The sequence below is a fragment of the Mauremys mutica genome, chromosome 12, assembly GCF_020497125.1.
Source record: "Mauremys mutica isolate MM-2020 ecotype Southern chromosome 12, ASM2049712v1, whole genome shotgun sequence".
Classification (NCBI taxonomy): domain Eukaryota; kingdom Metazoa; phylum Chordata; order Testudines; family Geoemydidae; genus Mauremys; species Mauremys mutica.
In genome coordinates this window covers 25675762-25703720 of record NC_059083.1, presented here as the reverse complement: position 1 = coordinate 25703720, position 27959 = coordinate 25675762, and the positions used below count along the sequence as shown (strand labels likewise).

At 55.2% G+C, this 27959-nt stretch overlaps 1 protein-coding gene and 1 pseudogene across 1 annotated transcript in view; both read left to right on the top strand.

Moving 5' to 3' along the window:
• LOC123346643 overlaps positions 1–3731 on the top strand; it is a 28357-nt pseudogene extending 24626 nt beyond the window's left edge.
• Positions 3732–7956: 4225 nt separating this feature from the next.
• The window catches only part of LOC123346642 (E3 ubiquitin-protein ligase TRIM7-like), a 30290-nt gene continuing 10287 nt past the window's right edge, over positions 7957–27959 (top strand). The window contains exons 1-5 of the mRNA XM_044984120.1: positions 7957–7963; positions 9689–9753; positions 11943–12038; positions 12623–12853; positions 14326–14348. Coding sequence (XP_044840055.1) covers positions 7957–7963; positions 9689–9753; positions 11943–12038; positions 12623–12853; positions 14326–14348 — 422 coding nt within the window. The remainder of the gene's footprint in view (positions 7964–9688; positions 9754–11942; positions 12039–12622; positions 12854–14325; positions 14349–27959) is intronic.

Below are 27959 nucleotides of genomic sequence, written 5' to 3'. Positions count from 1 at the left end.
AAAGGGAGGGGGGGTGGATTTTGCCGCCCCTTAGAAAGTGCCGCCCCAAGCACATGCTTGGAGGGCTGGTGCCTAGATCCGGCCCTGCTTGAATTGGTGCCTGGCTGGTGCGGTAGAAGGGGAGCTGCCCCACGCTCCAGAGGCAAGCCACCGCTGGGATCGCTGCAGTCGCCGCCGGCCCGGTACTGGTCTCGGTCTCGGGAACTTTCCCGACACCACTCACTGCCCAGCAACCGTTCAGGGCCCAGTCCATGTCGATCACTCTCAACGCCGGCCAGATTCCCGGCAGCGCTCCTCTTCGCAGAGCAAATATCGACGGGACTGTGGCGGAGGTCGCCAGCGGTCCTCATCTCGAAGGAGGTACTGCAGTTGGTCGCGGCACGATTGTCGATGCCGTTCCCACTCGGACTCCCGCTCCAAGTCTCCGCCAAGGCACCGTAGCCCCGGGTGTCGATCATCGGCGTCCCGCTGTCGTAGGTCCGCCCGTCAAGACCAATCACGGAGCAGCTACTACCGTTAGTGCCGTTCCTCCGCATTGAGATCGCGGTCCTGTGGCTGACGCAGATCCCGACACTGCCTCTACTCCCAGTCCAGAAACAGTAGCGAGTTATATGCCAGCCCAGCCTCTGCTCACGGCCGTTCATCTACAGGCCAGGCTAGCCAACTCGAACAGCCAGATCCACCGGTGCTGCAGCAAGTGTGATGGCACTGAGCATCATTGCCAGCCCAGTGGTACCAGTGGTCACCGTGGCCTCTGGTGCAGCCCCCAAATGTGGGCTCGCTTGGTGGCCAGGGCATCAGAAGCCCTGTTGGCCTCCACTACACCACCAGGAAAGGAATCGGTGGGACCCGTATCCTCAGTACCGTGCCCAGAGTCCAAACAGATGGTGGATCCTCCAGTGCCAGCCAACACCCAAAGCACCGCACCGGCCTCCTCGCCCCGTCCGGACGACCTGATTGTGACCCTGCTCCCCTCCATCCCGCAGGAGGACTAGGTCCTCACCGTGCCAAACTCAGTGCTCACCACCCTCCCCCCCCGCCCGCCACCCATTGTGAGGGCACACTTGACTCGGGCACAGGCCTCGTCAGCTGCCTTCATGGCCCATCTCCCTGTACAGGACATTTGTAGGGCCGCCACCTGGTCTTCAGTTCACACGTTCACCTCACACTATGCAATAGTCTCCCAAACCAGGGATGATGCCAGGTTTGGCAGGGTGGTACTCCGTCTCGAGAACTTGTGAACTCCTAATCACCTCCAGCACATATAACTTGGAATCACCTATTGGAATACGCATATTTAACTTGGAATACACATGAGCAATCACTTGAAGAAGAAAAGACAGTTACCTTTTCCATTTTTCGAGATGTGTTGCTCATGTCTATTCCACATCCCGCCCTCCTTCCCCTTTGCCGGAGTTGTCTGGCAAGAAAGAACTGAGGGTGGGGGGAATGTGCAGCTCCCCTTATACCACGCCAGGTAGGCGCCACTCCAGGGGTCGTGGGGGGCGCTCCCCCCCTACGGGTACTGCTAGGGGAAAAACTTCCGGCACTGGTGCACGTGGTGAGCACGCACACCTACTGTGGAATACACATGAGCAACACATCTCAAAGAACACCAGTTACGGAAAAGGTAACTGTCTTTTTGCAGCTGGAGGTTGTCTTTAAATTATGAGAAAATTCCAGTGAAATCATCTTCATGAGATTGTAATGAAAGTTACCAACCAAATCAATAGTGGCCATGACACACACACAGCCCTACAAATAACCCATTAAACAGCAAGGAGATCCAGGGGCACTGGAACATGGGGGGCCAGGGGGCCAAGCCCACCCACTTTTTAACATGGGCATAGTTTGGGGGCATGGGAACATGTTGCTCCCCCAAACTGCAAGCCTTGGGCCGGCGTGGAGCATCACAGGCAGTGTCTGTGCTTCATGGTGAGGCAGCTGATCAGCCCCCGCCCCCCAGTGTAGCACAGCATCTTCCTGGAGCTGGCCCCTCTCAGTGGCCCCCACCTCTGCTCCTCTTCCTCCTGGACCCTCCACCTGCCCTGGGTGGTGCATGCGGGAGAGTGGGGACATGGGAAGGTGGAGGGTCAGGGGCTCTCCATAGTGGCCAAGGCTCCCAGCTTCATCGGCGGGAAGATGAAGAGTGGGGCAGGGAAGGGAGAGGGCAGGTCCAGAGGTGGTGCGACCTAGTACCCCCCCTCCCCAACTTCAACCAAGCTGACATCACACAAATAATCCTGACACCAACCTTAGTGCTGAGTTCATGCCCATGCTAATGAACAAACACTCTCCCTGAGCAGCACATGAACAGAGCTCTCTGCCCCAAGGGCTGACACATCCCTCTGCTTTGTCCAGGTTGCAGGGGGTCTCCCTATCGCTCTTCTCCAACATCCTGCCTTTCCTCTGGGCAGAGCTGGGCTCTCCCATTGGAGCTGCTCACTGCTTCCTGGATTGGGGAGATCCTCTCCTTCTAATGCTGGCAGCTCCTCCCTTCTCTCTAGGCTGGGGATGGGGCTACTTCACCCAATGCCACCTCCTACTTTTTGGTGTAAAGCAGCTCTTCCCCAATGCTGCATCATCCTCTCTGCTCCCTGGCCTGGGAGTGGAGGCTGCATTAGAAGAGGGAGATTCCCTCTGGGGTTCAAAACTGTAGCTGCTTCCTCTTCTCCCTCGTCACTAAAACCTTCCTGGCTGTGTCTCTCCTGCAGGGAATGGAGCAGAACCAACATGGGTAGCTGGGAGCTGAAGCTTATGCAAGCAAATGGGAAACTAATGAAGTGGGTCTCCTTACACAGAGTGAGGAGCTGCAGTAACATCCCTGCTCAGTCTCAGGTGCCCAGGACAGAGGCAGATCCCTGGGATCCAGGCCTGACCCAGCCAGGACAGGGCTGCTGGGGAGTGTGAGAAATGGTCCCAGCCTCCCTCAGGACCAAGCTCTGCCCATAACGCTCTGATTCTCTCTCCCCAGTGAATGTGACTCTGGATCCAGACACGGCTCATCCCAACCTCGTCCTGTCTGAGGATCGGAAAAGTGTGACATGGGGACACACACGGCAGCGACTGCCTAACAACCCTGAGAGATTTGACTCTTGGGCCTGTGTGCTGGGCTGTGAGGGATTCACCTCGGGGAGACATTGCTGGGAGGTGGAGGTGGGGGATGGGCGATACTGGGCTGTGGGGGTGGCCAGAGAGTCTGTGAGGAGGAAGGGACGGATCAGCCATAGCCCTGAGGGGGGGGATCTGGGCTGTGGAGCAGTGGGAGGGTCAGTTCCAGGCTCTCACCTCCCCTGTGACCCCCCTGCCCCTGAGCCGGGTCCCCAGCAGGATCCGGGTTTGTCTGGACTGTGAGCGGGGGCAGGTGACATTTATCGATGCTGGTGACGGGGCCCCGATCTTCACTTTCCCTCTGGGCTCCGTCCCTGGGGAGAGAATCCGACCCTGGCTCTGGGTGTGGGACAGAGACACCCGGCTCCGACTGTGTCCCTGAGAGACACAGTCAAGTGTGGAACTGGAAATCAGCCTCTCTAGCCTCACAGAACCCAGTCTCTATGACCTTGGAGGAATCCCATCTACTCAGCCCCTTTCTCCTCATCTCTATGACCCCTAGAAGCGCCTCCCCCTCCCTCTCTTGAGTCCCTGGGATGGGACCGGAGCGGGTGGGGGAGAACCCCTGGGGCTGCAGGAGGGGCCCTGAGGGGCACAGGTGGGGGCTGGGCAGGGGGCAGAACTAACAGCCGGACTGGGGACAGGCGGAGGTGGGGGTGGCAGGGACACAGCATGAATCAATCAGGGTTTTGGGGGTTGGGGAGAAGCAGCAGCAGCAGGGAGGGGTTTGTACAGATCTGTGGGATTAGATCTCATGGGGTCTCCCAGCCAGAGTTCCTGCCGCAGGGACCACGGTCACTACAAGGCAACTGGTAACACTGTAATGGTCACACACACCCATGGGGGGAGGGGGAGATCGGTGCAGATTGATGAAAAACCATTATATAACCTTTAAAAAAATCATAATTGGGTCAGTCTCATGATTCTTTTTAAACTATTGAGGTTGGCAGCACTGGGAGAAGCAGGGACAGGGCAGGTTTAAGCAGAGGGAATTAGAAGATGCAAGAAGAAAATGTGAATGAAAATAAAACAAGAATAAAGGGAAAGTCTATGAGAAATGGTGGAAAACGGAAATGAGAAGAGTGACAGGAAAACATCCCTGCCAGGGGAACCAGCCCCGAGGGCAGCAAGAGGGGAAGGGATAAGATCAGGGAAAGAAGAGAGCAGCCGAGGGGGATGATCTGTGACAGGGAGGAGAGACACAGGGAAATAAACGGGGATAGGAAGTGAGGCTAGAACAATAATGAATAGAAAAGGACAGTATGGAAGGAAAGGGAACGTGAGCGGGATGGAGAGATTTATTACGTTACTGAAAGCGCCACTGTAACTCATTAATTCCTTATATTAATTTCTGGATGACTGTCCTGTTGTTGTGCCATTAAGAAAACTGTTCTCCGTGGCTGGGGAATCTCCTTTCCATGCTGTGGTTATTAAGGTTCCTTCTCGGCTCCATTTACTTACCACCTTAAGTTACTGACTGTAAATAAAACATTACAAACAATTCTTTGTGTTTGTTCCACTTTACTGTCCCAGCTGCAGGTGCTGGTGGCAGAGTCCTGGGATTTGCTTCCTGACTTGGTTGTGTCTCCTCAACCCCCACAGGGAATATTGTGCCCCTAGGATGAGTTTGGGTTTTACTGGGATGTGTCATGCTCCAGCCGGGGCTCTGTCTCTGTCCTTAATTTGTAGGCAACTAGAAAATCAAAGTCTGCAAAGCTGTTAGGGGCCTAAACTCCCTAGACAATGGATGGGCATCACAGGCACCTTACAGTGCGATTCACAAAAGCCAGCTCACTAGGCGGGGAGCCATCTCAGCTAGGCAATGGGAGAGGTGACAAGGGGGGAGGGGAGTCCTAAGCCCTGCCCCCTCTCACAGACAGGTGCCTAAATCGGGGCTGCAGAGAGGTGTCTACGTCTGCTTAGCCACCCACAGACGGGAACCCAGCATCTGACGTCAGGTGGCTCAGGCGCCTAAAGCATTTCTTGCTGGGGCTCCACACAGGGGCGGCTCTACGTTTTTGGCCGCCCCAAGCAGTCATGCGCGGGAGGCGCCCCGGAGCCGCGGGAGCAGCGGACCTCCCGCGGGCATGACTGCAGAGGGACCGCTGGTTCCGCGTGGCTCGGCTGGACCTCCCGCGGCTGCGGACGGTTCGCGGGTCCGGCGGCTCCGCTTGAGCTGCCGCAGTCATGCCGGGGGGCGGTCCCGCCGAGCCGCGGGACGAGCGCCCCCTCCGCAGTCGTGCGTGCGGCAGGTCCAGTCGTCCCGGGGCTCCGGTGGACCTCCCGCAGGCATGACTGCGGCAGGTTCGCCGGTCCAGCCTGCCGCCCTCCCCGGCGGCAGGGGACGCCCCCTAGATTTTGCCGCCCTAGGCACCAGCTTGTTTTGCTGGTGCCTAGAGCCGCCCCTGGCTCCACAGGAGGAAGGGAGAGAAGCATGAGATGGTTTTGATGCTATCATCTGCTTTATAACTTTTAGCCCCATGGGGAGAGCACTCAGCTGGCACATGGGAGATCCATGTTCAGTTCTCCCACCAAGCTGTGTGCAGCAGCTCATGAATGTGAATACCAACCTCAGGGCAAACAGTTATAAACCAGGGCACAGACTCCCAATGGTCGTGTGTCCTATATTTAGACTTCACCTCCCAGGTATCAAGTGAGAACACTCAAGCACCCTTCCCCCGCAACTCTCTGCCCTGAGGCCCCTGCCTGCACCTCGCACCCCTCCTGCACCCCAACCACCTGCCTGCACCCTGTACCCGTCCTGCACCCCAACCCCCTGCCCTGTGCCCCCTGCCTTCACCCCATACCCCTCCTGCACCCCAACTCCCTGTCCTGAGCCCCCTTCCCTGAGCCCCCTGCCTGCACCTCGCACCCCTCCTGAACCCCAATCCCCTGCCCTGAGCCCCCTGCCCTGAGCCCCTTGCCTGCACCTCGCACCCCTCCTGCACCCCAATTTCCTGTCCTGAGCCCCCTGCTGAACCTCTCCTGCACCCCAGCTCCCTGTCCTGAGCCCCTTCCTGCACTCTGCATCCCTCCTGCACTCCAAACCCCTGCCCTGAGCCCCTTCCTGCACACCGCACCCCCTCCCACACGCCAACCTTTATGATGTTCGCTTTTAAAAAAATAAATAAAATTCCCGGGGTGCACACCCGAATGGAATGTGCTGTGCACGCCTGTGAGTGTGATCCTGCAGCGCCAGGAGACACAGACAGGAGGGAGCGGAAGCAGCAGGCTGCTGGCTGAGCAGCTTCCAAGCCACAGCGGGCTGCTCTGCCTTTGCTGCTGGCTCCAGCAGGGCTCCCGCAGCAAGCTCGCTCCCCACCCCACTCAGCCCGGCCCCTGCCTGACCAGTAGGGCCTAAAAAATAGGAGGGCCTAAGGCTAAAGCCACATTAGCCTAATGGGTAATCGGGCCCTGCCTGGAGACCTGGAGCAGGAGACAGTGTCTGCCCAGCCCAGGAAGAGCCATTAATAGAACCGTTGTACCGGAAGACAAAGGGAGCAGGAGGTGGCAGCACTGGAGGGAGAGACTCTCCCTAATCCAGGAACAGGAAAGAGCCCCCCTCAGCCCAAGGCAAAGGGATGTGGCAGCCCTGAGAGGGAGACGTCTCCATGCATGTCTCTGAATTTAATATTTCAGACATGTAGAAATAGTCACCAGAACTCAGCTGGTCAGAGTTAAGGGTGTTTGGCTGCTGGGCAGTGAGAAGATTTGTGTGTGTGTGTGTATATATCTAGCTCCTGGACCTGGTTAGGTGCCACCGGACTGCAGTAAGGGGAACCCAAGCAACTGGGCCCCAGGATCCCCAGATAATTCAAGCCTCTGGGACTGGATCAGAGCCCATCCACTGCTCCAGTCTTGGGGTCCCTGGGCACATTCTTGGGGGGCTCTCTAGCCCCTGTCTGAGGTGTGAAACCCGCTGCCTAACCCATAGTGCAGAGCTGACCCTCCAGACTCCCACATGCCTGAACACACCGTCTCCCAGAACTCCAGGCCAAGGTGAGAGCCTGCTGGTTTCAGCTGAATTCTCTCCGGGGGCACATTGTGACCATTTAACACATAGAGAGACTCTTTGCACACATCCAACATTATTGCTCTTTCACTTAACCAGCTAAAACACAAGAGAGTTCCAGGGTCCGGCTCTAACATTTCTGCCGCCCCAAGCGAAAAAAAAGAGCGCTGCCCGCCCCCTCCCCGAGCGTCGCATCGCACCGCCCAAGTCCCCGCCCCCCGAGCGTCGCATCGCACCGCCCAAGTCCCCGCCCCCCCGAGCGCCGCGTCACCCAAGTCCCCGCGCCCTCCCCAGCACCGCCCAAGTCCCCACCCCCCCGAACGCCGAGTCGCCCAAGTCCCCGCCCCCTCCCCAGCATCGCCGAAGTCCCCGCCCCCCCGAGCGCCGCATCGCACCGCCCAAATCCCTGCCGCCCCCCAAACCAAAAACAACAAAACCAAACCCCGATCGCCCCAAGGTGCCGCCCCAAGCACGTGTTTGGTAGGCTGGTCCCTGGAGCCGGCCCTGGCTGCTAAGGTCTGCACTGGCCCTTGCAGTCACTGAGTAGGGGGCCTACTGAACCACCCCTCTCTCTGCCTCAGTTTCTCCATCTATACAATGCCTGTGTGTCTCTTCGCATTACAGTCTATGGAGGATGAGGGCCTCATGGTGCTGAGCTCTGAGCAGACGCTGAGCAAGTAGACGCAGAAAGCTTATGAGTCAGTGTCTTGATCCTGAAAAGTCTCAGTTTACTGAGAAAGGGGCAGAGCACAAAAATGCCACCCCAGCTGCCTGACTGAATGTCTCTAAGAAACCAGCTGCACACGGTACATCCCCAGGGCCCGGGGAGAGAAATGACAGGTACGATATGAACCATTCCAGTCTTTTTCCTTCCTGTAACCCTGAACCAAAGCACTGAATCTGCTCTGCTCTGCAATGCTGAGTGAAGATCCAGGTACCTGAGACAGCTGCAGAAGGAAGATGTTTGAACGATGCCTGCAAATCTCAAGCCCCACGGAGACCAGTGAAAGATCAGCACTTCCCTCTGCCCAGCACGGCTCCCCCGCCACAGCTGAATTCCTTCTCCTTGTCCCCCATGGCGGCTTCCCAGACTGCCCCAGGCCTCCTCAGTCTGTCCCCACATTCCCCTCCTGCAGCCGCAATGGGCAAGTGGCCTGAGAGGTCTCTGTTTATCCCACACCAGGTACCCTGCAGCCCCTAGTGCGAGCTCCCCGCACACCCGCTGCCCTCGCTTGGTCTCCCTGCAGTCCCTGGTCTCTCTGCCTGGACTGACAAATGGAGAAAATGGGGGCAGGGCCTTGCTGGGAGTGGTCGTGTTACAGGGGCACCTGCCCCACTAGGGCCCAGGCTGAGATCCCAGCACATTCCACAGGCCCCTGAGCCACCATCAGATGGACTTTCAGCCTCGGTCTGTGTGGTGGTGGGGGAGGCTCTGGGTTACTGCCCTGGGGGAGTTGCTGGGGGAGGGAGGAGATTTACCTGCTCACAGACAATTTTAACAGTTCCTAAGCTTCAACTTTTTGAATCTGTGTCCAGTGTCATTAAATAGTTCTGGTCTGACCAAAATATTATCTGATCCCCCCCATAATTTCCCACAACCGTGAAAATTTTAATTGGAATGAAATGCTTAAACCCAGATTGTTGTGCTGCTGTGAAAGTTTAAATCAATAAATATAAACATTGTTTAAAATAAACATCATCTGTCAAAATTATATATTATAACAAAATTCTGCCCAGCCTGCCTATCACTCCTAACACACAGCTCCTTCTCCTGCAGGCCCATCCTCACAGAGGGATGCCTCAGTGACCTTCCACACACTCACAAGGGCTGATTGCAGGATCGGATCCCTAGTGGTACCTTTTTTCAGTAAAGCCTCCAGGGGTGAAATTGGCTGGGTCCTTCCTGCTCTGCAAACAGAGTCATTTTCAGGCAAGGAAACACCCCGTTGCTGCTGCAGGCGTGGCAGAGTGTGAATTCAGGAAATTGAAAGTAACCCTGATCCACTATCCAGAGAGAGCCATGGCTGCAGAGAACCCCGTGGAAAGGCTCCAGGAGGAAGCGACATGTCCCGTCTGTCTGGAGTATTTCACAGAACCTGTCAGTGTGGAGTGTGGGCACAATTTCTGCCAAGCCTGCATCAGCCAGTGCTGGGAGGGATCCGATACAGCCACCTCCTGCCCTCAGTGCAGAGAAACTGTGCAACAGAGAAACCTCAGGCCCAACAGGGGGGAGGGATAGCTCAGTGGTTTGAGCATTGGCCTGCTAAACCTAGGGTTGTGAGTTCAATCCTTGAGGAGGCCACTTAGGGATCTGGGGCAAAAATTGGTCCTGCTAGTGAAGGCAGCGGGCTGGACTAAATGATCTTTCAAGGTCCCTTCCAGTTCTAGGAGATTGGTATATCTCCAATTATTAACAGGCAGCTGGCAAATGTCATAGAACTCGTCAAGCGGCTGAGGTTTACAGGCAGCAAAGGGAGCAGGAGGGGACGGGGTGTGTGGGGAACACCAGGAGGCTCTGAAACTGTTCTGTGAAGAGGATCAAACCCCCATCTGTGTGATCTGCAGAGCAGTCCCGGACTCACCGGGTTCACACGGTTGTTCCCATCCAGGAGGCTGCCCAGGAGTACAAGGTAGGGAATTGCTGTCAAATTTAATGGGTTAACTTTGGGGTTTTAATTACAGGCTAATTTCACTGAAAGTTCCCTGTCACGGGTGTGACTCATCATTCAGCTCTGTACAGTCTTCATTGTACGGGAGATGCTATAATGAAATTAATGATCTGGCAGTGTGGCAACAGAGGCAAACTATCAAATCTTGAAAGCAGGATCTACACCCCCTGCCTGAAGCACCGCTCACTCTATACCCCCCTCTCTCCTTTGCTTGCTCTCCCCCACCCTCACTCACGTTCACCGGTCTGTGGCAGGAGGTTGGGATTCAGGTGTGGGTGCAGGCTCTGGGCTGGGGCCAAGGGGTTTACAGTCTGGGAGGGGGCTCTGGGCTGAGCCTGGGGCAGGGGGTTGGGGAGCAGGTGAGGGCACAGGGTGCTGGCTCTAGGAGGAGGAGGGTCAGGGATAGGGCAGGGTGTTAGGGTGCAGGACGGGGTCTGGGAAGCTGGCTCCAGCTGGGCAGCACTGACTTACCTCAGGAGGCTCCCGATCAGTAGTGCAGCGGGGCTAACGCAGGCTCCCTGCCTGTCCCAACCCTGCGCCACTCCTGGAAGGGGCCAATGTGCCCTGGGGCCCCTGGAGGGGAGCACGTGGCTACACACGCTGCCCCTCTCTGCAGGAACCACTCCCGCAGCTTCTGTTGGCCACAGTTCCAGCTGCCAGAGATTGCGATACACTGGGAGAATCTCCAGGATCAACTAGTTGATCGCAATCGACTTGTAGGTTACCACTGGTCTAGCTAGACAAAATGTGGGAAGGGAAACTGAGGCACAAAGCAGGGCAGCAAGTTGCACATAGTCACTGAGCATGTCAGTGACAGAGCTTAGCATAGAACCCAGATCTCCCCAGACCCAGTCCAAGGCCTGAATCACTTTGCCATGCTGCTATCTTAGCATCAGCCCCACCCAGTGATGAATTGTGTCCGTTAGGAGGGAGAGACGCCTTGATAAAGGTCCCAGGCGCACCAGGGAGAGGAGGTTTCTCACTGGGATTGTGAACTCCTGTGCTGCTCCATGAGGGGTTAAACTCAGATGCTGCCAGCCTGCACTAGAGGAGATCACTGGGCTAAACGCTGTGTGGGACCCCGAGCACCTTCAGTCCGCACACAAAAGGGCTCCAAACAGCTCAGGTCCATGCCAAATACCGCTGGGATTACACTGTATTGTAGCAAAACCAACCCCAGGCTGGAGCTGACCGGTGCCAGTCTGACCTGTTCTGTTGTGTACGTGGGCAAGGACCAGCCAGAGTGGTTCCATTAGTCCCACCAGGCAGCCTTTTGAAATTTCCCAGAATGCACTGCTTCCGGGATCTTTACCAGGGAATGGGACCATGGGGTACCTACCCAGGGGGCACTGCCATGAAGAGCGGTTAGGGCAGCACTGGGGCAACCCCCAACCCGTTCTTTATACAAATCTGCATCATGTCTAATTAGGGAGGTCACTGAGGCATCCCCAGAACATCGGATATACCCACGCCTGCCTCCATGGGCCCGTCCTCACCAGTATCAGTCACCCTGTGTGGACCCCACCACCATTTTTTCCAGTGTGCCACCCGCCTGCATCATTCTGCATGAAAGTGCCACCCCAGCCCTGCCCCCACCCTCACGGGTGTCCTCCTGCATCCTCAGTCTCCTCCTCTCCCTTTTGCACCAGACAAAGCCACATCCAGTGCTGAGTCCCTACCGGACAGGGACAGTGCTCCACAAAACTGGGACTGTGCAGCTTCAAACCAGATGAATGGCCTCCCGACATCTCATGAATTTTGCCCTGGTGCTTAGACCAGCTCTGCCCAACCAGTGCAGCCCCAGGGCTTTGTTTGTTAAACCTTCAAAAAACAGGTTTATTGATTTCCCCCCATGTGACTCCAGTGTCTTGTTATGCTCTGTACCATTAATCAGTTCACAATTACCAGTAAAGCTTGGCTATAATTGAGATCTCTTGCTAATTACTAAAAACACTGAACCAGAATTGGTAACGAGTCTGAATGTGACACGCTCCCAGTTTCCATTAATGAGGTTTCATCACCTTGGTGGTCCTGATGTTGCAAAGCGATTAGAACCACAGTCATCTTGGGTTTTGGGTGGAAAAACACCCACTTCCAAGCACCTTTCAACTATCCAGATGAAACCTCCCAAATCATTTCTGTTTCTTCAGGAAAGAATCCAGGCCCATTTGAAAACTCTGAGGAAAGAGAGAGAAAAGCTGCTGGGATTGAAAGCGACTGGAGAGAGGAATTGCCGGGAATATCTGGTAGGTGCCTGTTGTTATGAACCAGTTGTGGGACTGGCAGTGGGAGGTCTGTTTGGAGGCAGACTCCTGTGTGGTCTACGTGAACATGGGCTTGTGTGTGTTTCTCCATGATCATGGATTGCTGGGTTTGATTCATGTGTAGACAAGCCCTAAGCTTTCATTTCAGTTGATGAGTAGCCCTTGTGGCTTGCCTGAATTCACACAAATGTCCCCGTGAAGTGCTGTCCACTGGGTCTAGGCATTTTGTGCATTTTTAAAACTTTTGTTTCTTTTAACTCCCCTGACGTCTCAGTCAGTGTAGTGCTGAGTCCTGCCTCCTGCTGCTCTGGGTCTGAATTTCCCATACCATAAATAACAGAAGATGCTGACCATGACTGACAGAGAAACTTCCCTTTCAGGGGGATACCGGGGCCAAAGGGGAAGGTGTGAGAGAATCCCCTGCCTAGTACCCACAGGGTAGAGTCAAATGTCAGAAATCTTAGGATTTTCAAAGAAAATCATCCTCCTGCACACCCAGCTCTCCATGAAAGGATCCTCGGCTCCGTCCATATGTCCCTGGCCAACCCTTGCCCTATTTCATACAGAAACAAACACAAACCGAGAGGCAGAAGATTGTGTCTGAATTTCAGCAACTGCAGCAGTTCCTGGAGGAACAAGAGCGACTCCTGCTGGCCCAGCTGGAGAAGCTGGACAAGGAGATTGTGAGGATCCAGAATGAAAATGTCAGTAAACTCTCTGAGCAGATTTCCCGTCTGAGTGAGCTGATCAGTGAGGTGGAGGGGAAGTGTCAGAAGCCAGCGAGTGAATTCCTACAGGTGAGACTGAATGAGAAACATAGGTGGGTGCTCCAGGACAGCCAGCGCTCCCCCTCAGTGCTACCAAGTGTCAGACCTGCCGATTAACTCCTCCTCCTTCTTCCAGCACCATCTGCCTGCTGCAATCAGCTGTTCCACTATGTGCAGGAGATGCTGGGAGGGAACGGGAGGAGCGGGGAGGGAGCGTGCTCATGTTAGGATTCCCTCCGCACTTTGAACTCTCGGGGACAGAGGTGGGGACCCACATGAAAGACCCCCTAATCTTATATTCCATCATCTTAGGTTAAAAACTTCCCCAAGGCACAAATTCCTTTCCTTGTCCTTGTTGCCACCACCAAGTGATTTAAACAAAAATTCAGAGATGGGTCACTTGGAATCCCTATTCCCCCAAAATATCCCCCCAAGCCCCTTCACCCCCTTTCCTGGGGAGGCTTGAGAATAATATACCGACCAATTGCCTTTAATGTAAGTACAGACCAGACCCTTATCTTTAGGACACTAAAATCAATTGGGTTCTTTAAAGAAGAACTTGATTATAAAGAAAAAAGTACAAGAATAAAACCTGCAAAATCAGGATGGAAGGTAACTTTACAGGATAATAAAAAGATTTAAAACACAGAGGACTCCCCTCTGGACTCAGCTTCATAGTTACAAAAACAGGAATAAAACTACCTCTTAGCATAGGGAAAATTCACAAGCTAAAACAAAAAAATAGCCTAAAGCATTTCCTTGCCTTAGTTAGAATTTTTATAATCTTAGATGGATCATTTCAGGTAGCTTTTCAGGAGATGTTGTTCCTGCTTGGTCTATCTCTCTATCAGGAGAGGGAACGAAGAAACAGAGCCCAAACAAAACCTCCCGCAACCCACCAGAATTGAAAGTGTCTTCTTTCCTTATCGGTCCTTCTGGTCAGGAGTCAACCAGGTTATCTGAGCTTCTTAACCCCTTAGAGGTATAGCGATTCAGTACAGCTGCAAGGAGGTATTTTATGTTACTCTTTCCTTTATATTTATGGCAGCTTACAAGAGGAGGCGAGGAAGAGACAGGGTTGAGGTTGAGTGGGAGTGGGAAGAGTTGGGTTGGGGTGTGGCATTGGGGAAAGGTTTGGAGTGGTGGTGGAGCATGGGGTTGAGCACCCCTAGGGAAAATTGGAAACCGGCACTCATCATTAGAAACATGCCAGATCCCCACAGAGGGAGGAGCGGGCTGCTGAATCATAAGCACTGGAGTCCAGCAGTCAGAGATCTCAGTGTAACTCGGCATGTGCATTGCTGACCTCTGAGTGAGTATTATTCTTAGCAGAGTCACAGGGATATGAAAGATGGAAAAGCCCCATTAGCTCAGGGAATCAATGGCCCTGGGGCCAGGGCAGGGTCTCTTCCCCCATACTTCCTAAACCCCTTCCCTGGAATCCCCTGAGTGTGTGTGTGTTTCAGAGAGGACTGAAATTCTTTTGTCTCTCTCTCCTCTAGGATGTCAGAACCACCTTGAGCAGGTATGTGGCTCCCTCGCACTCCACAATGCTGGGAAAGAGCTTGATGATGAGGGTAGCACCAGTGGTGAGCTGCAGGCGGTTCGCACCGGTTTGCGCGAACCAGTTGTTAAATTCAGAAGCCCGTTTAGAACCGGTTGTTCCTGGAGGAACAACTAGTTCCAGAAGGACTTTTAAATTTAATAAAAGCTCTAGCAGCTCCCTACCCTTCCCCCAGCCCCAGCTCACCTCACTCCGCCTCCTCTTCTGAACGCTCCTCCGGCGTCTCCTCCCCCTCCCCAGCTTCCCGCGAATCAGCTGTTCGTGCGGGAAGCCTGGGATGGCTGAGAAGAAAGCAGAGGCTTCCCGCAGGTGAGTTTGAGCTGGGGCTGAGGCTGGAGGGCGGGGGCGCCAGCGGGAGGAGGGCTCCAGGCGCTGCACCGCCAGGCGAGGTCGTGGCCGGACCCTGGCCCCCGGGGTCCAGCTGCGACCTCGCTGGGCAGGGCAGGGCAGCGCGGCGCGGCTCCTGCCCCTACCCCCGGGTCCTGCCACAAGCTCGGCCGGGCGGCGCGGTTCCTGCCCCAGTCCCCGGGGTCTGGCCAGGCGGCGCGGCTCCAGGCAGCACAGTAAGGGAGCAGGGAGGGGGTGTTGGATAGAGGGCAGGGGAGTTGGGGGGGTGGATTAGTGTCAGAGCGGTCAGAGGGCAGGGAACAGGGGGATTGAACGGGGGCAAGGGTCCCGGGGGGGCAGTCAGGAAGGCGCAGGGGTTGGATGGGGTGGTGGGGGGCAGTTAGGGGTAGGGATTCCAGGGACAGTCAGGGGACAGAGAGAAGGGGTGGTTGGATGGGGCAGGGGTCCCCGGGTTTCCATCAGGAATGAGAGAAGGGGTTGGATGGGGTGGCAAGGGGCAGACAGGGGACAGGGAAGGGGGATCTATAGGGCCCGGGTCCCGGGGGGGGGCTGTCAAGGAACATGGGGGGGTTGGATGGGGCAGGAGACCCCCCGGGGGGCATGACCCCCTCCTGGGGTGAGGAGGAGGGAACCGGTTGTTAGTATTTTGGCAGCTCATCACTGGGTAGCACCGCATCTCCCCAGGGCTCTACAGCAAAATGTGTGGGGAGATCACATGTTGGATACAAATCTCTCTGATCAACTCCATCCTGGGCTGCTCACTCTTGTACAGAAGACTCTGGAATTCTCCAGTCAGTGGGAAAAACTGACCTCAAGTATTTTGTAGAGATGTCACATCCCTGGGGGACTGGCTGCCTCAGGATTGTGGAGATGGAATATGGCCCTGTCACTGCTGGGTCCTGGTCACTATTCAGCCCAGGGCAGTAGTTTTCAAGAGCCTTTCCCCATCTGAGGGCTGTTTGGAGACCTGTGTGGAATGAGTTGGGGAAGGGGTTGTTGGTGTCTCAGTCTAGTTCCTAGAGGCAGATTTCTACAGCACTTCACCTGGGAACCTCCTGTCCCTCAGAGCATGGTGGCCAAGGAGCGAATTAGCCACAGAGACTCAATTCCCCTTTTGTCCCCAGAGCTGGTCTCTCCAGACCAGAGTTGAAGAATATTAATGACCTTTGAAGGGAAGGTTGCTTGGCCCTGGGTTGTGTTCCACCTGCTCTGAGGCTGGGAGAAGTCGAGGAATTCTAACTCCAGGCCCATTAGAGCAGCGACTCACTAGCCAGAACTTATAATGAGTCACACAGTAAAATATAATCACGTGAAATTGTTTCCCTCCAGGTGTGAGAAGGGGAAGTTCCAGCAGCCAGAGGAGATTTCTCCTGAACTGGAAGAGCCAGTCAGTGATTTCTCCCAGAAAACGATTGTGCTAATGGAGATTCTGGGGAAGTTCAAAGGTACTTAGAAGGGATCTAGGAATGGAAATTGGGATGCGCCTCTCAGAAGAGAATGTTGCTGATCAATTGGTTCACACTTAGATGATGCTGTTAAATTAAGAAATGACTCAAAGACTTTAAGGCCAGAAGGGAACATCATGATCATCCAGTCTGACCAACTGCACACTGCAGGCCACAGAATCTCACCCTCCCACTCCTGCAATTGACCCCTAACCTCTGGACAAGTTACTGACGTCCTTAAATCATGATTTTAAAACTTCAAGTTTAACTGGTTGAGCACTCAGCAGTGCGGCGCCTCCTGCTGGTCAGTCAGGGAATTAGCTTTCCCGCTCCAGAGCGCCCACTGCTGGCCAGTGTCTCTCCTGCCTCAGGCCCCTCCATGTCCCTCCTGGACCCCAGTGCCCCTTACCTTGGGGTTCTGCCCACAGCAGTACCCCCACACTCTGGGTCTCCTCTCCCAGGGGCATCCCAACCCTCTATACCCACCTTGACTCAGTGGTTACTGCCAGTCATCTAGCCCCCTTTCTCTGGGGCAGCCTGCAGTCCACAATGTCCACTCATCATTAGCAAAGGGGTTGGACCTACTGCCTTTCTAGCCCTAGTACCATCCCTGGCCCTTAAGAAGGCCTCAGCCTGGGGACTTGCCAGGCCAGAGCTCCGCAGCTCTGCCTGCCCCGCCCCAGCCCTGCTCTGGGTAAGGTACCCTGTGCTCCCAGGCAGCCCTGCAGTGAGACTCTTGCCTGCCTAGCTCCCAGTCCTTTGATCTGGGCCTGTTGTGACCTAATTGGGTGTGGCCCCAGCTGTGGCTGCCTCCCCAGTCAGCCGACCTCAGCTGCTTTTCACCTTTTACCTCCTTTTATCCCAGGAACAGGGTAACTGCCCCACTACACAAGTTACAGAGAATCCACCATTGACTCCAGGTTAAAACTGCAACTGACCCGTGCCCCAGGCTGCAGAGGAAGGAAGGAAAAAAATCCCCCGACTCTCTGTCAATCTGATGTGGGGGGAAATTCCTTCCCCACCCCAGATATGATGGTCAGTTGGATACCGAGCATTTTGGCAAGACCCAACAGCCAGACACGTGGCAAAGAACTCTCTATAGCTCAGAGCCCTCCCCGTCTACTGCCCCATCACCAGCCATGGGGCACATTTCTCAAAGGTGGATCCAGCCCATCACTGAGTTGTGGTCCCGTTTGCAGCCAGTTTGGGCCAAATGGGCTATAGGGAAGGAGAAAGCCCCTCCCCCCCAGCGAGGGATCCCTCCAGCACAGGCACCCCTTGTGCCTCCTCCCCAGCAGCTGCAGGCACAAGGCGTGTTCCTGAGAGGGCTGGGAATGGGGTCGGGGTGGTGATGGCGGGTGGAAGAGGGAGGGGGTGGATGAGGGACAGAGGGACGTGGGCCATGTAAAGCTGGGCCTCTGGTAGTCTGCACGCTGGGCAAGACACACGGGGCCATTGTCACAGGGATGTAGCTCAGGCTGGCTTCAGAACTTCCTTTGCTTGTGCCAACCTCTGCACCGGCCCCTGCAGGCACTGAATAGTGGAGTCACAAATGGCCCCTCCCTTCTCTCCTTTTGTGGGTACAAGGGTGAATCTGGTCCATGAAGCCAGCCTTCCTCCGCCTCAGTGTCCACATGGATAAAATGATTTTATTATTAATCCTATTTTTGCCTATGGATGACGAGGCCCCATCATGCTCCTCTCTGTGGAGACACTGAGTAGACAGACACAACAGCTCACAATTAGAGCCAGGATTTCACAAACTCTGAACATCCAGTTGGTGTCAAAGGGACCAAAGTGGGTAAAGTTACTTTTATGCCAAAGTCTTTGCAGGCTCTGGGTCTAGGTTACAACAAAAGGCAGAGAGTGAATGAGACAAACCAACTGGAGTCTGAAGGGAGGGAGGGGATGAGGAGGGAAAAGTAAATCTCCTACAAATTGTGTGTCCTGGGATAGTTGTGAGGCTGTAGCGCTGCTGGCTTCATTGCTGAGAGATGCCTGATTGAGAGGGGAAATAGATTTCAGACCTTTTTATATTAAATACCTGAGTGTGTCTCTGGGCCTTTCTGTCTGTTTCTCTGTCATAATTATAAAACAGTTTCAGAGTGGGGATGCTCTTATGAATATGAAAGTCTGAAATCTCACCTCTCTTCTCCTTTCTCCCCCAAGACACTCTGCCGTCTGAATTGGAGAGAAAAAGAGGAGAATTCTTTGGACCACACAGACAGGGTGAGTTTGCGGGTGAAGATTGCCTTTAAATTATGAGAAAATTCCAGAGACAACATCTTCATGAGATTGTAGCTAAAGTTACCAACCAAACTGACAGCGACCATGACACATACAGCCTAAAAATAACACATTAAACGGTAAGGCGATCCAGGAGCCCATGTCTCCTCCCCCCCACACACACACACTTTTAAAGGTGGGATGACCAGAAGACTTTTTAGCATGGGCATAGTTTGGGGAAAGACGGCCACATTGCCTTGGGCAGGTATGGAGCATCGCAGGCAGTATCTATGCTTAGGGCAGGGCAGCTGAGCAGCTCCTATCTATTGTGATAAACTCAGGACAGACAGTTGCAAGAGTGGGGTAGGAGTCAGTCCCCGAGGGTTAAAAGACCCTCCTCCTTATCAACTGGGAGGCAACTACAGGTCAATCAGGTTCCACTGAGAAAGGGTTACCAAGGTAGCAAATTAGAATCAGCTGAGGTGGAGCAGAGGGAGAAGGAGCCTGGCTGCCAGGAGTGTTGGAGCAGCAAGGCAGCGAGCCTCTCCAGGGGGAGTGGCAGTACGCTCTCCCACAAGGCAGGGTAAAAATACTTTAAACAAGACTGGTGGAGAGACAGGGAACAGACTTCCCCTGAGTCCTAAGGGGGACTGCATTACCCAAGCCTGTCTCACCAGGGCTAAAAACAGCAGAGGCTGGGGAGACTGAGAAGGTACTTTGCCACACATGGTGTCAGGTGTGGGATGTGAGTGAGACTTCGTGGCAAACCGTCTCGGGGCAGGGTAAAGCACCCCCTAAAAAATAAAAAAAATAAAAAAATATGGAAGATGTAGTGAAGGCATTGGTGCAGGCCACTGCGGCCCAACAAGAAGCTACCAGGGTGCAGATGGCTGCCCAGCAGGAGGCGGTGCGAATACAGCAGGAGACAAATCAACTCCTGATGAGCCAGGCAGCTCAGGATCGAGCCACCTTGCATGAGGTTGTGAACCAGCTAAAGGCCCTGACCACCCTAACGCACGGCCCCCATGGGACTCGGCCCCTGCACGCAAGCCACTACTTACAGAAGATGACGATGGATGATGACGTGGAGGCATATCTCCTTGCGTTTGAGAGGACGGCCCGGCGGGAGGCCTGGCCCCAAGACCAGTGGGCCAGTATCCTGGCACCTTTTCTGTGTGGGGAGGCACAGAAAGCATATTTTGATATGACAACAGAAGGAGCTTCAGATTACTTCCAGCTAAAGGCGGAGATCCTGGTGAGGTCGGGCATGACGACAGCTATAAGGGTGCAGAGGTTCCATGAGTGGAAATACCGAGTCAACAAAGCCCCGAGGTCCCAGCTGTTTGACCTGATCCATCTGGCCAGGAAGTGGCTGTGCCCCGAGAGCCGCCGGCCCGAGGAAGTTGTGGAAACCATAGTTGTGGACAGGTACATGAGAGGGCTACCGCCGGACATACGAGGATGGGTCAGTCAAAATGATCCCTCCTCCTGTGATGAGCTAGTTGCCCTCGTAGAGAGACATCTAGCAGTGCAGGAACTCTCTCGGACCACTGGGGAAGGGAGGTGCCAGAATAGGAGGCAAGTCTATGTACCAAGGGCCCGAGTTGCCGTAGCTCCGGGCCGAACTATGGCAGGGAAGAAGGAGGACAAAGAGTGGCCAGAGTAGTCGGAGGGACTTGGGGACTGGGAGAGAAAGACTCAGGGGGTAAGGGCTCACAGCCCAAAAAATAAGAGGCTGCCCCAAGGAGGGTACCGATGCTATGCATGTGGAGAGACAGGGCATATAGCTGCCCAGTGCCCAAACCTAGAGGAGCCCATGCAATGCGACCTGGGAAATCTAGAAGAGTCATGTGACCTGATAAGTCTAGTAGGGGTAGCGATGGTCCCTCATAGATATACTAGGCAAGTTAAAATGAATGGTATAAAGACCACCGCATTAGTAGACTCAGGAAGTGCAATCACGCTGGTCTCGGGAAAGCTGGTCGGGTATGATCAACTATCCCGGGCCAAGCGCACAGGAATATCCTGTGTCCATGGGGATGTCAATTACTACCCGACCATCCGAGTGAAAATAGAAGTCCGGGGAAACCCCACTAAGGTGATGGTAGGGGTGGTCCCAAAACTCCCCTACCCAGTCCTCATAGGACGAGACTTCCCAGGGTTTGGCAGTCTACTTCCTGGAGGGGAGTCAGAAGAAGATAACACCCCAGAGAGCAATGGGATGGCCTCGATAGTTAGCAACCCCCCAGCCTTCCAAGAATTTGCCCAGGATTTATTCTCGCCCCCTGGGAAGACCAGGAAGACTCAGCGAGAAAGGAGGGCAGATAAGAGGAGGGGAACGAGAATCTTGACCCAGAACCAGAAGCCTATACTCGTAGGGGAGAGAGTTGGCCCGACTGACAAGGGTACTAGGCAGGAGGTTGGGGAGCCAGCAGCCGGGCCCAGTTCCCCAGGGACCTCCCTTGAGGGGGAGGGGGAAATAGAACCCCCTGAGTTTGGGCAAATTGGACCTTCACTAGAGAATTTTGGACAGGATCAGGCCAATGATCCAGTATACCAGAACATTCGCAAAGAAGTAGTGGAGGTGAATGGGCTCCCTGTGGAAGGGAGAGCCAAGGGCCCAGGGCCGTATTATATGATCAAGAAGGATCTGCTGTACAGAGTAGTCCGTATCCAAGAGCAAGTCGTGGAACAGCTCCTAGTACCACAGAAACATCAGAGGGGCATGATGGAGCTAGCCCACAGCCATCTGTTCGGGGGACATCTAGGGGTAGATAAAACCCTGGATCGAATTCTGCAGAGGTTTTTTGGCCTGGAATATATGCGGCGGTCCGACGATATTGTGCCTCCTGTCCGGAATGCCAGTTACATGGGCCCTGACCACGCTTAAGGGAACCTTTGGTACCTCTCCCGATTATTGAAGTCCCCTTTGAGCGAATAGCTATGGACCTAGTAGGGCCGTTAGAAAAATCAGCCCTAGGCCATCAGTACATACTGGTGGTGCTAGATTATGCCACCTGATACCCCGAGGCCATTCCCCTACGGAACACTACGTCCAAGACCATAGCTAAAGAATTAATCCAAATTTTTGCTAGAGTGGGAATACCCAAAGAGATCCTGACGGATCAAGGAACACCCTTTGTGTCTAAATTAATGAAGGATCTATGTGCAATGCTCCACATACGGACCCTAAGGACATCAGTCTATCATCCGCAGACCGATGGCCTCGTCAAGCGTTTTAATAGAACATTGAAGAACATGATAAGAAAGGTGGTGAGCCGGGATGGGAGGAACTGGGACACCCTGCTACCGTACCTAATGTTTGCGATCAGGGAGGTGCCTCAGACTTCAACTGGGTTTTCCCCATTCGAACTGTTATATGGTCGCCACCCCCGCGGCATACTGCACATTGCCAAAGAAAGTTGGGAAGAACAGCCGAACCCAGGGAGAAACCTCATCGAGCATGTGTTGCAGATGAAAGACAGGATAGCCCAAGTCACTCCCATAGTGCAGGAACACATGGAGAGGGCACAAGGGGCCCAACAAACATACTACAATCGCCAAGCGACGATCCGAAAATTCCAGGTGGGAGATCGGGTGACGGTACTCGTACCCACAGCGGAGAGCAAGCTCCTGGCCAGATGGCAGGGGCCATACGAGATAATAGAAGCTATTGGAGAGGTCAATTACAAAGTCTGACAGCCCGGACGCCGGAAGCTGGAACAAATCTATCATATAAACCTTTTGAAACCTTGGCAAGACAGAGAAGCTCATGTGGTCAATATAGGGTCACCTCCTCCCGAGAGCAACCTGCCTAGCCAAGTGGGAATATCCCCAGAATTGGCCCCTGACCAACGAGCGGAGGTGATCAACATGATCGAACGCAACCAGGACGTGTTCTCAGAAAAGCCAGGCAGGACTACTGAGGTTCACCATCACATCCTCACAGAGCCTGGAGTGAAGGTGAATGTCAAGCCATACCGGATCCCGGAGGTGAAAAGAGAAGAGATCAAGACAGAAGTCAGGAAAATGTTGAAGTTAGGGGTCATTGAAGAGTCTCATAGCCAATGGTCAAGCCCAGTGGTCCTAGTACCTAAACCGGATGGCAGTATGAGATTTTGCAATGACTTCCAGAAACTGAATACGGTGTCCCAATTTGATGCGTATCCTATACCCCCAGATAGATGAGTTAATTGGCCGACTGGGGAAAGCACGATTTTTGTCCACCCTTGACCTGACTAAGAGTTATTGGCAAATTCCCTTGGCCAAGGCCGACAAAGAGAAGACAGCCTTTTCAACACCAGAGGAACTGTATCAATACACTGTCCTCCCTTTTGGTTTACATGGGGCTCCTGCAACCTTCCAACGGCTCATGGACAAACTGTTGCGCCCACATGGCAGGTATGCGGCCGCCTATCTCGATGACGTCATTATACATTGTCCAGATTGGGAGACGCACTTGGGGAAGGTGGAAGCATTCCTGGACACCTTGAGGAAGGTGGGGCTGACTGCAAATCCCTCCAAATCCCTCCATATGCACTAGCAGAAGTCAAATACCTTGGGTATATAGTGGGGAGGGGCGTGGTGAAGCCCCAACTCAACAAGTTAGAGGCAATACAGAATTGGCCCTGACCTGTCCAGAAGAAACAGGTCAGAGCATTCCTGGGGCTGGTGGGGTACTATAGGTGGTTCATCCCCCACTTCGCCACCAGGGCATGCCCGCTAACTGACCTAACGAAAGCCCGTGGCCCGGACATAGTGAGATGGTCTAGCGCAGCTGAGGAGGCTTTTGCAGATCTGCGGACCGTGCTCTGCACCGACCCAGTGCTGATAGCTCCGGACTGGGTGAAGGAGTTTATCTTGCAAATGGATGCCTCTGAGGTTGGGTTGGGAGCGGTGCTTTCACAACTGGTTGGAGCGGAAGAACACCCAGTCCTGTTCCTCAGTAGGAAACTCCTGCCCAGGGAACGTAAATATGCCGTAGTAGAGAAGGAATGCCTGGCCATAAAGTGGGCCATAGAAAGTCTTCGCTATTACCTACTCGGACGGAGGTTTACCCTTGTCACGGACCATGCTCCTCTGCAGTGGATGCACCAAAACAAAGAGAAAAATGCGAGAGTAACAAGGTGGTTCCTGTCGCTACAACCCTTCCACTTCAGAGTACAACATAGGTCCGGAAGCAAGCATGGCAACGCGGATGGCCTTTCAAGGGTACACTGTTTGCCGACCCAAGTAGCCCAATCCGGCTGCGGGGGTATGTGGGGGTTGTTGGACTGGGAGGAGCACTGGGGGGGGGCAGGTGGGGACGCTGGACTGGGTGGGGGAGGGGTGATGAACCCTGGGCGGCTCCTGAGTTCATCCCTGCCCCCAGCAGAAGTGGGTCCAGACAAAGCTCTGAGCTCCTGGAACCCACCCGGCTACTACAGCACCCTGCAAAGTACTTGTTGGGGCAGAACCAGTTTCTCCTCTCTTGGTTTTCACTCAACTGCTAGAACAGGGCCTCATCCTCCCTGATTGAACTAACCTCGTTATCTCTAGCTTGCTTCTTGCTTGCATATATAAACCTGCCCCTGGAAATTTTCACCACTTGCATCCGAAGAAGTGGGTATTCACCCACGAAAGCTCATTCTGCAAAAACGTCTGTTAGTCTATAAGGTGCCACAGGATTCTTTGCTGCTTTTACAGTCCTGTAGTGTTGAGCAGGGGGGTGGGGGGGATATGTGATAAACTCAGGACAGACAGTTGCAAGGGGGGGTAGTAGTCAGTCCCAGAGGGTTAAAAGGCCCTCCTCCTTATCAACTGGGAGGCAACTACAGGTCAATCAGGTTCAGCTGAGAAAGGGTTACCAAGGTAGCAAATTAGAATCAGCTGAGGGGGAGCAGAGGGAGAAGGAGCCTGGCTGCCAGGAGTGTTGGAGCAGCAATGCAGCGAGCCTCCCCAGGCAGTACGCTCTCCCACAAGGCAGGGTAAAAATACTTTAAACAAGACTGGTGGAGAGACAGGGAACAGACTTCCCCTGAGTCCTAAGGGGGACTGCATTACCCAAGCCTGTTTCACCAGGGCTAAAAACAGCAGAGGCTGGGGAGACTGAGAAGGAACTTTCCCACACTATGTAGTGCAGACCCTGCCCACAGTACCAATCTCTCCCTGGTGCTGGCCTCTCTCAGTGGCGCCACCCCTGCTCTCTTTCCCTGAGGCCCTGGCCAGGCCAGAAGCCAGAACCAGGCTGCCATCCAGGGACTGCACTGGGGAGCCCTGGATCCTCCACATGCCCAGGGTGGTGCACCCCGGGGAGTGGGGACATGGGCTGGGGACTGCTGCCAAAGGCCCCCGTACCCATGTCCAGTGCAGGTGGAGTGTCAGGGGCTCTCCATAGCGGGCAAGTCTCCCAGCCTGGCCAGGGGGCAGGGCCTCAGTCAGGACCACGGAGGGGGCGAGGACACAAAAAGAGTCCTGACACCAACCTCAGTGCTGAGTTCATCCCCATTCTGATGAACAGAAACGCTCTTAACTGAGTCACACGCGAACAGAGCTCTCTGCCACACAGGGCCGGTTCCAGACACCAGCCTACCAAGCACGTGCTTGGGGCGGCACCTTGGGACGGGGCGGCGCTCGGGGTTTATTTTTGTTTTTTTTGGTTTGGCCAGGCAACGCTTGGGGGGAGGGGGTCGGACTTGGGCGGCGCGACGTGACACTCGGGGCAGCGGGGACTTGGGCAATACGACACTCGGGTGCGGGGATTTGGGCGACGCGACGCTCAGGGGGGCAGGGATGTGGTCGGCGCGACGTTCGGGAGGGGTGGGGGGCTTAGGCAACATGGCACTCGGGGGGTGGGGACCTGGGTGGCGTGGTGCGGGGCTCGGGAGGAGTGGGGGGGCTTGGGAGATACGACACTCGGGGCAGGGCCGGCTCTAACATTTATGCCGCCCCAAGCAAACAAAAAGAGCGCTGCCCTGCCCCCGCGAGCGCCGCCCCACCGAACCCCTCCCCGAGCGTCGCACCGCCCACGTCCCCGCCCCCCCGAGCGTCACGTCGCGCCGCACAAGTCCCCGCCCCCACCCGAGCATCGCGTCACGCCTCCTAAATCCCCGTCCCCCCGAGCGCCGCGCTGCCCAAGCCCTCCGACCCCCAAGCGTCGCGACGCGCCGCCCAAGTCCGGCCCCCTCCCTTTAGCGCTGCCCGGCCAAACGAAAAAAAACAAAAACAAACCCCGATCGCCGCCCCCTCCCAAGGTACCGCCCCAAGCACGTGCTTGGTGGGCTGGTGTCTGGAGCCGGCCCTGGCTCGGGGGGGCAGGGACTTGGGCAGCGCAATGCGGTGCTCGGGAGGGGTGGGGGGCTTGGGCAGCACGGCGCTCGTGGGGGTGGGGATTTGGGCGCTGCGACGCTCGGGGAGGGGTCGGGCGGCGCTCTTTTTGGTTGCTTGGGGCGGCATAAATGTTAGAGCCGGCCCTGCTGCCACATCCCTCTGCTTCACCGCGGTGCAGGGGGTCTCCCCATCGCTCTTCTCCAACATCCTGCCTTTCCTCTGGGCAGGGCTGGGCTCCCCCATTGGGGCTCCCTCACTGCTCCCTGCTTCCTGGATTGGGGAGATGCTCTTCCTGTGAGACTGGCAGCTCCTCCTTTCCCTCTAGGCTGGAGATGGTGCTACCACCTACTGTATGGTTTTAAGCAGCTCCTCCCCAATGCTGCACCTTCCTCTCTGTTCCCTGGCCTGGGACTGGAGGCTGCATTAGGGGAGGGAGCTTCCCTGTGGGGTATAAAGCTGGTACCTGCCACTTCTGCTCCCTCAATAAAAGCTTCTGACACCTTCCTGGCTGTGTCTGTGCTGCTGGAAAATGAGGCAGCACCAGCAGCAGGATGTGGGAGCTGAATCCTCTGTGATAAATGAGAAACTAATGAAGTGGGACCCATTACAAAGACTGAGGAGCTGCAGTGACATCTCTGCTCAGACTCAGGTGCCCAGGACAGAGGCAGTTCCCTGGGATCCGGGACTGTCCCAGCCAGAACGGGGCTACTGGGGAGCATGAGAAATGGCCCCAGACTCCCCCAGGGCTGAGCTCTGCCCCTAACACTCTGATTCTCTCTCCAGTGCATGTGACTCTGGATCCAGACACGGCTCATCCCGAACTCGTCCTGTCTGAGGATCAGAAAAGTGTGAGATGGGAAGACACATGGCAGCGACTCCCCGACAACCCTGAGAGATTTGACACTGTGCCGTGTGTGCTCGGCTGTGAGGGATTCACCTTGGGGAGACATTGCTGGGAGGTGGAGGTGGGGGCTGGGCAATACTGGGCTGTGGGGGTGGCCAGAGAGTCTGTGAGGAGGAAGGAAGAGATCAGCTATAGCCCTGAGGTGGGGATCTGGGCTGTGAGGCGGTTGGGGAATCGGTTCCGGGCTCTCACCTCCCCTGTGACCCCCCTGCCCCTGAGCCGTTTCCCCAGCAGGATCCGGGTTTGTCTGGACTGTGACCGGGGGCAGGTGACATTTATCGATGCTGGTGACGATGCCCCGATCTTCACTTTCCCGCCGGGCTCCGTCCCTGGGGGGAGAATCCGACCCTGGTTCTGGGTGGGGTGGGATCCCGGCTCAGCCTGTGTCCCTGAGACACACAGTTGAGGGGGGAACCAGAACTCAACCTCTCTTGCCTCGCACAGCCCAGTCTCTATGACCCTGCAGGACTCCCATCTACCCAGCCTCTGGCTCCTTATCTCTATGGCCCCTGGAAGTGCCTCCCCTCCCTCTCGGCAGCCCCAGGGATGAGAGGGGGGAAGAACCTCTGAAGCTGCAGGAGGGGCAGAGGGGCCCTGAGGGGCAGAGGTGGGGGCTGGGCAGGGGCCAGAACTAACAGCCGGGCAGGGAACAGGCAAAGGTGGGGGTGGCAGGGACACAGCATGAATCAATCAGGGTTAGGGCGGTTGGGGAGAAGCAGCAGCAGCAGGGAGTGTTTTGTACAGATCTGTGGGATTAGATCTCATGGGGGTCTCCCAGCCAGAGCTCCTGCCACTGTTCTCAGTAGCTGGGGATCTCCTGGCCGTGCTGTGGTTATTAAAGCTCCTTCTCAGCTCCTTTTACTTTGCTACTTTCCAGCAACTTACTGTAAATAAAACATTACAAACAATTCCCTTCTGGTGTGATTGTACATTTTTACACTAAAGCCTCCAAGGGTAAAATTGACTGGGTCCTTCCTGCTCAGCAAACAGCAGGAGTCATTTTCAGGCAAGGAAACACCCCCTTGCTGCTGCAGGCGGGGCATAGTTTGAATTCAGGAATTTGAAACAAAGACTGTTACAAACTGCCCAGAGGGAGCCATGGCTGCAGAGAACCCCGTGAAAAGTCTCCAGGAGGAAGCGACATGTCCCGTCTGTCTGGAGTATTTCACAGAACCTGTCACTCTGGAGTGTGGGCACAATTTCTGCCGAGCCTGCATCAGCCAGTGCTGGGAGGGATCCGCTACAGCCACCTCCTGCCCTCAGTGCAGAGAAACTGTGCAACAGAGAAACCTCAGGCCCAACAGGCAGCTGGCAAATATCCTAGAGCTCGTCAAGCAGTTG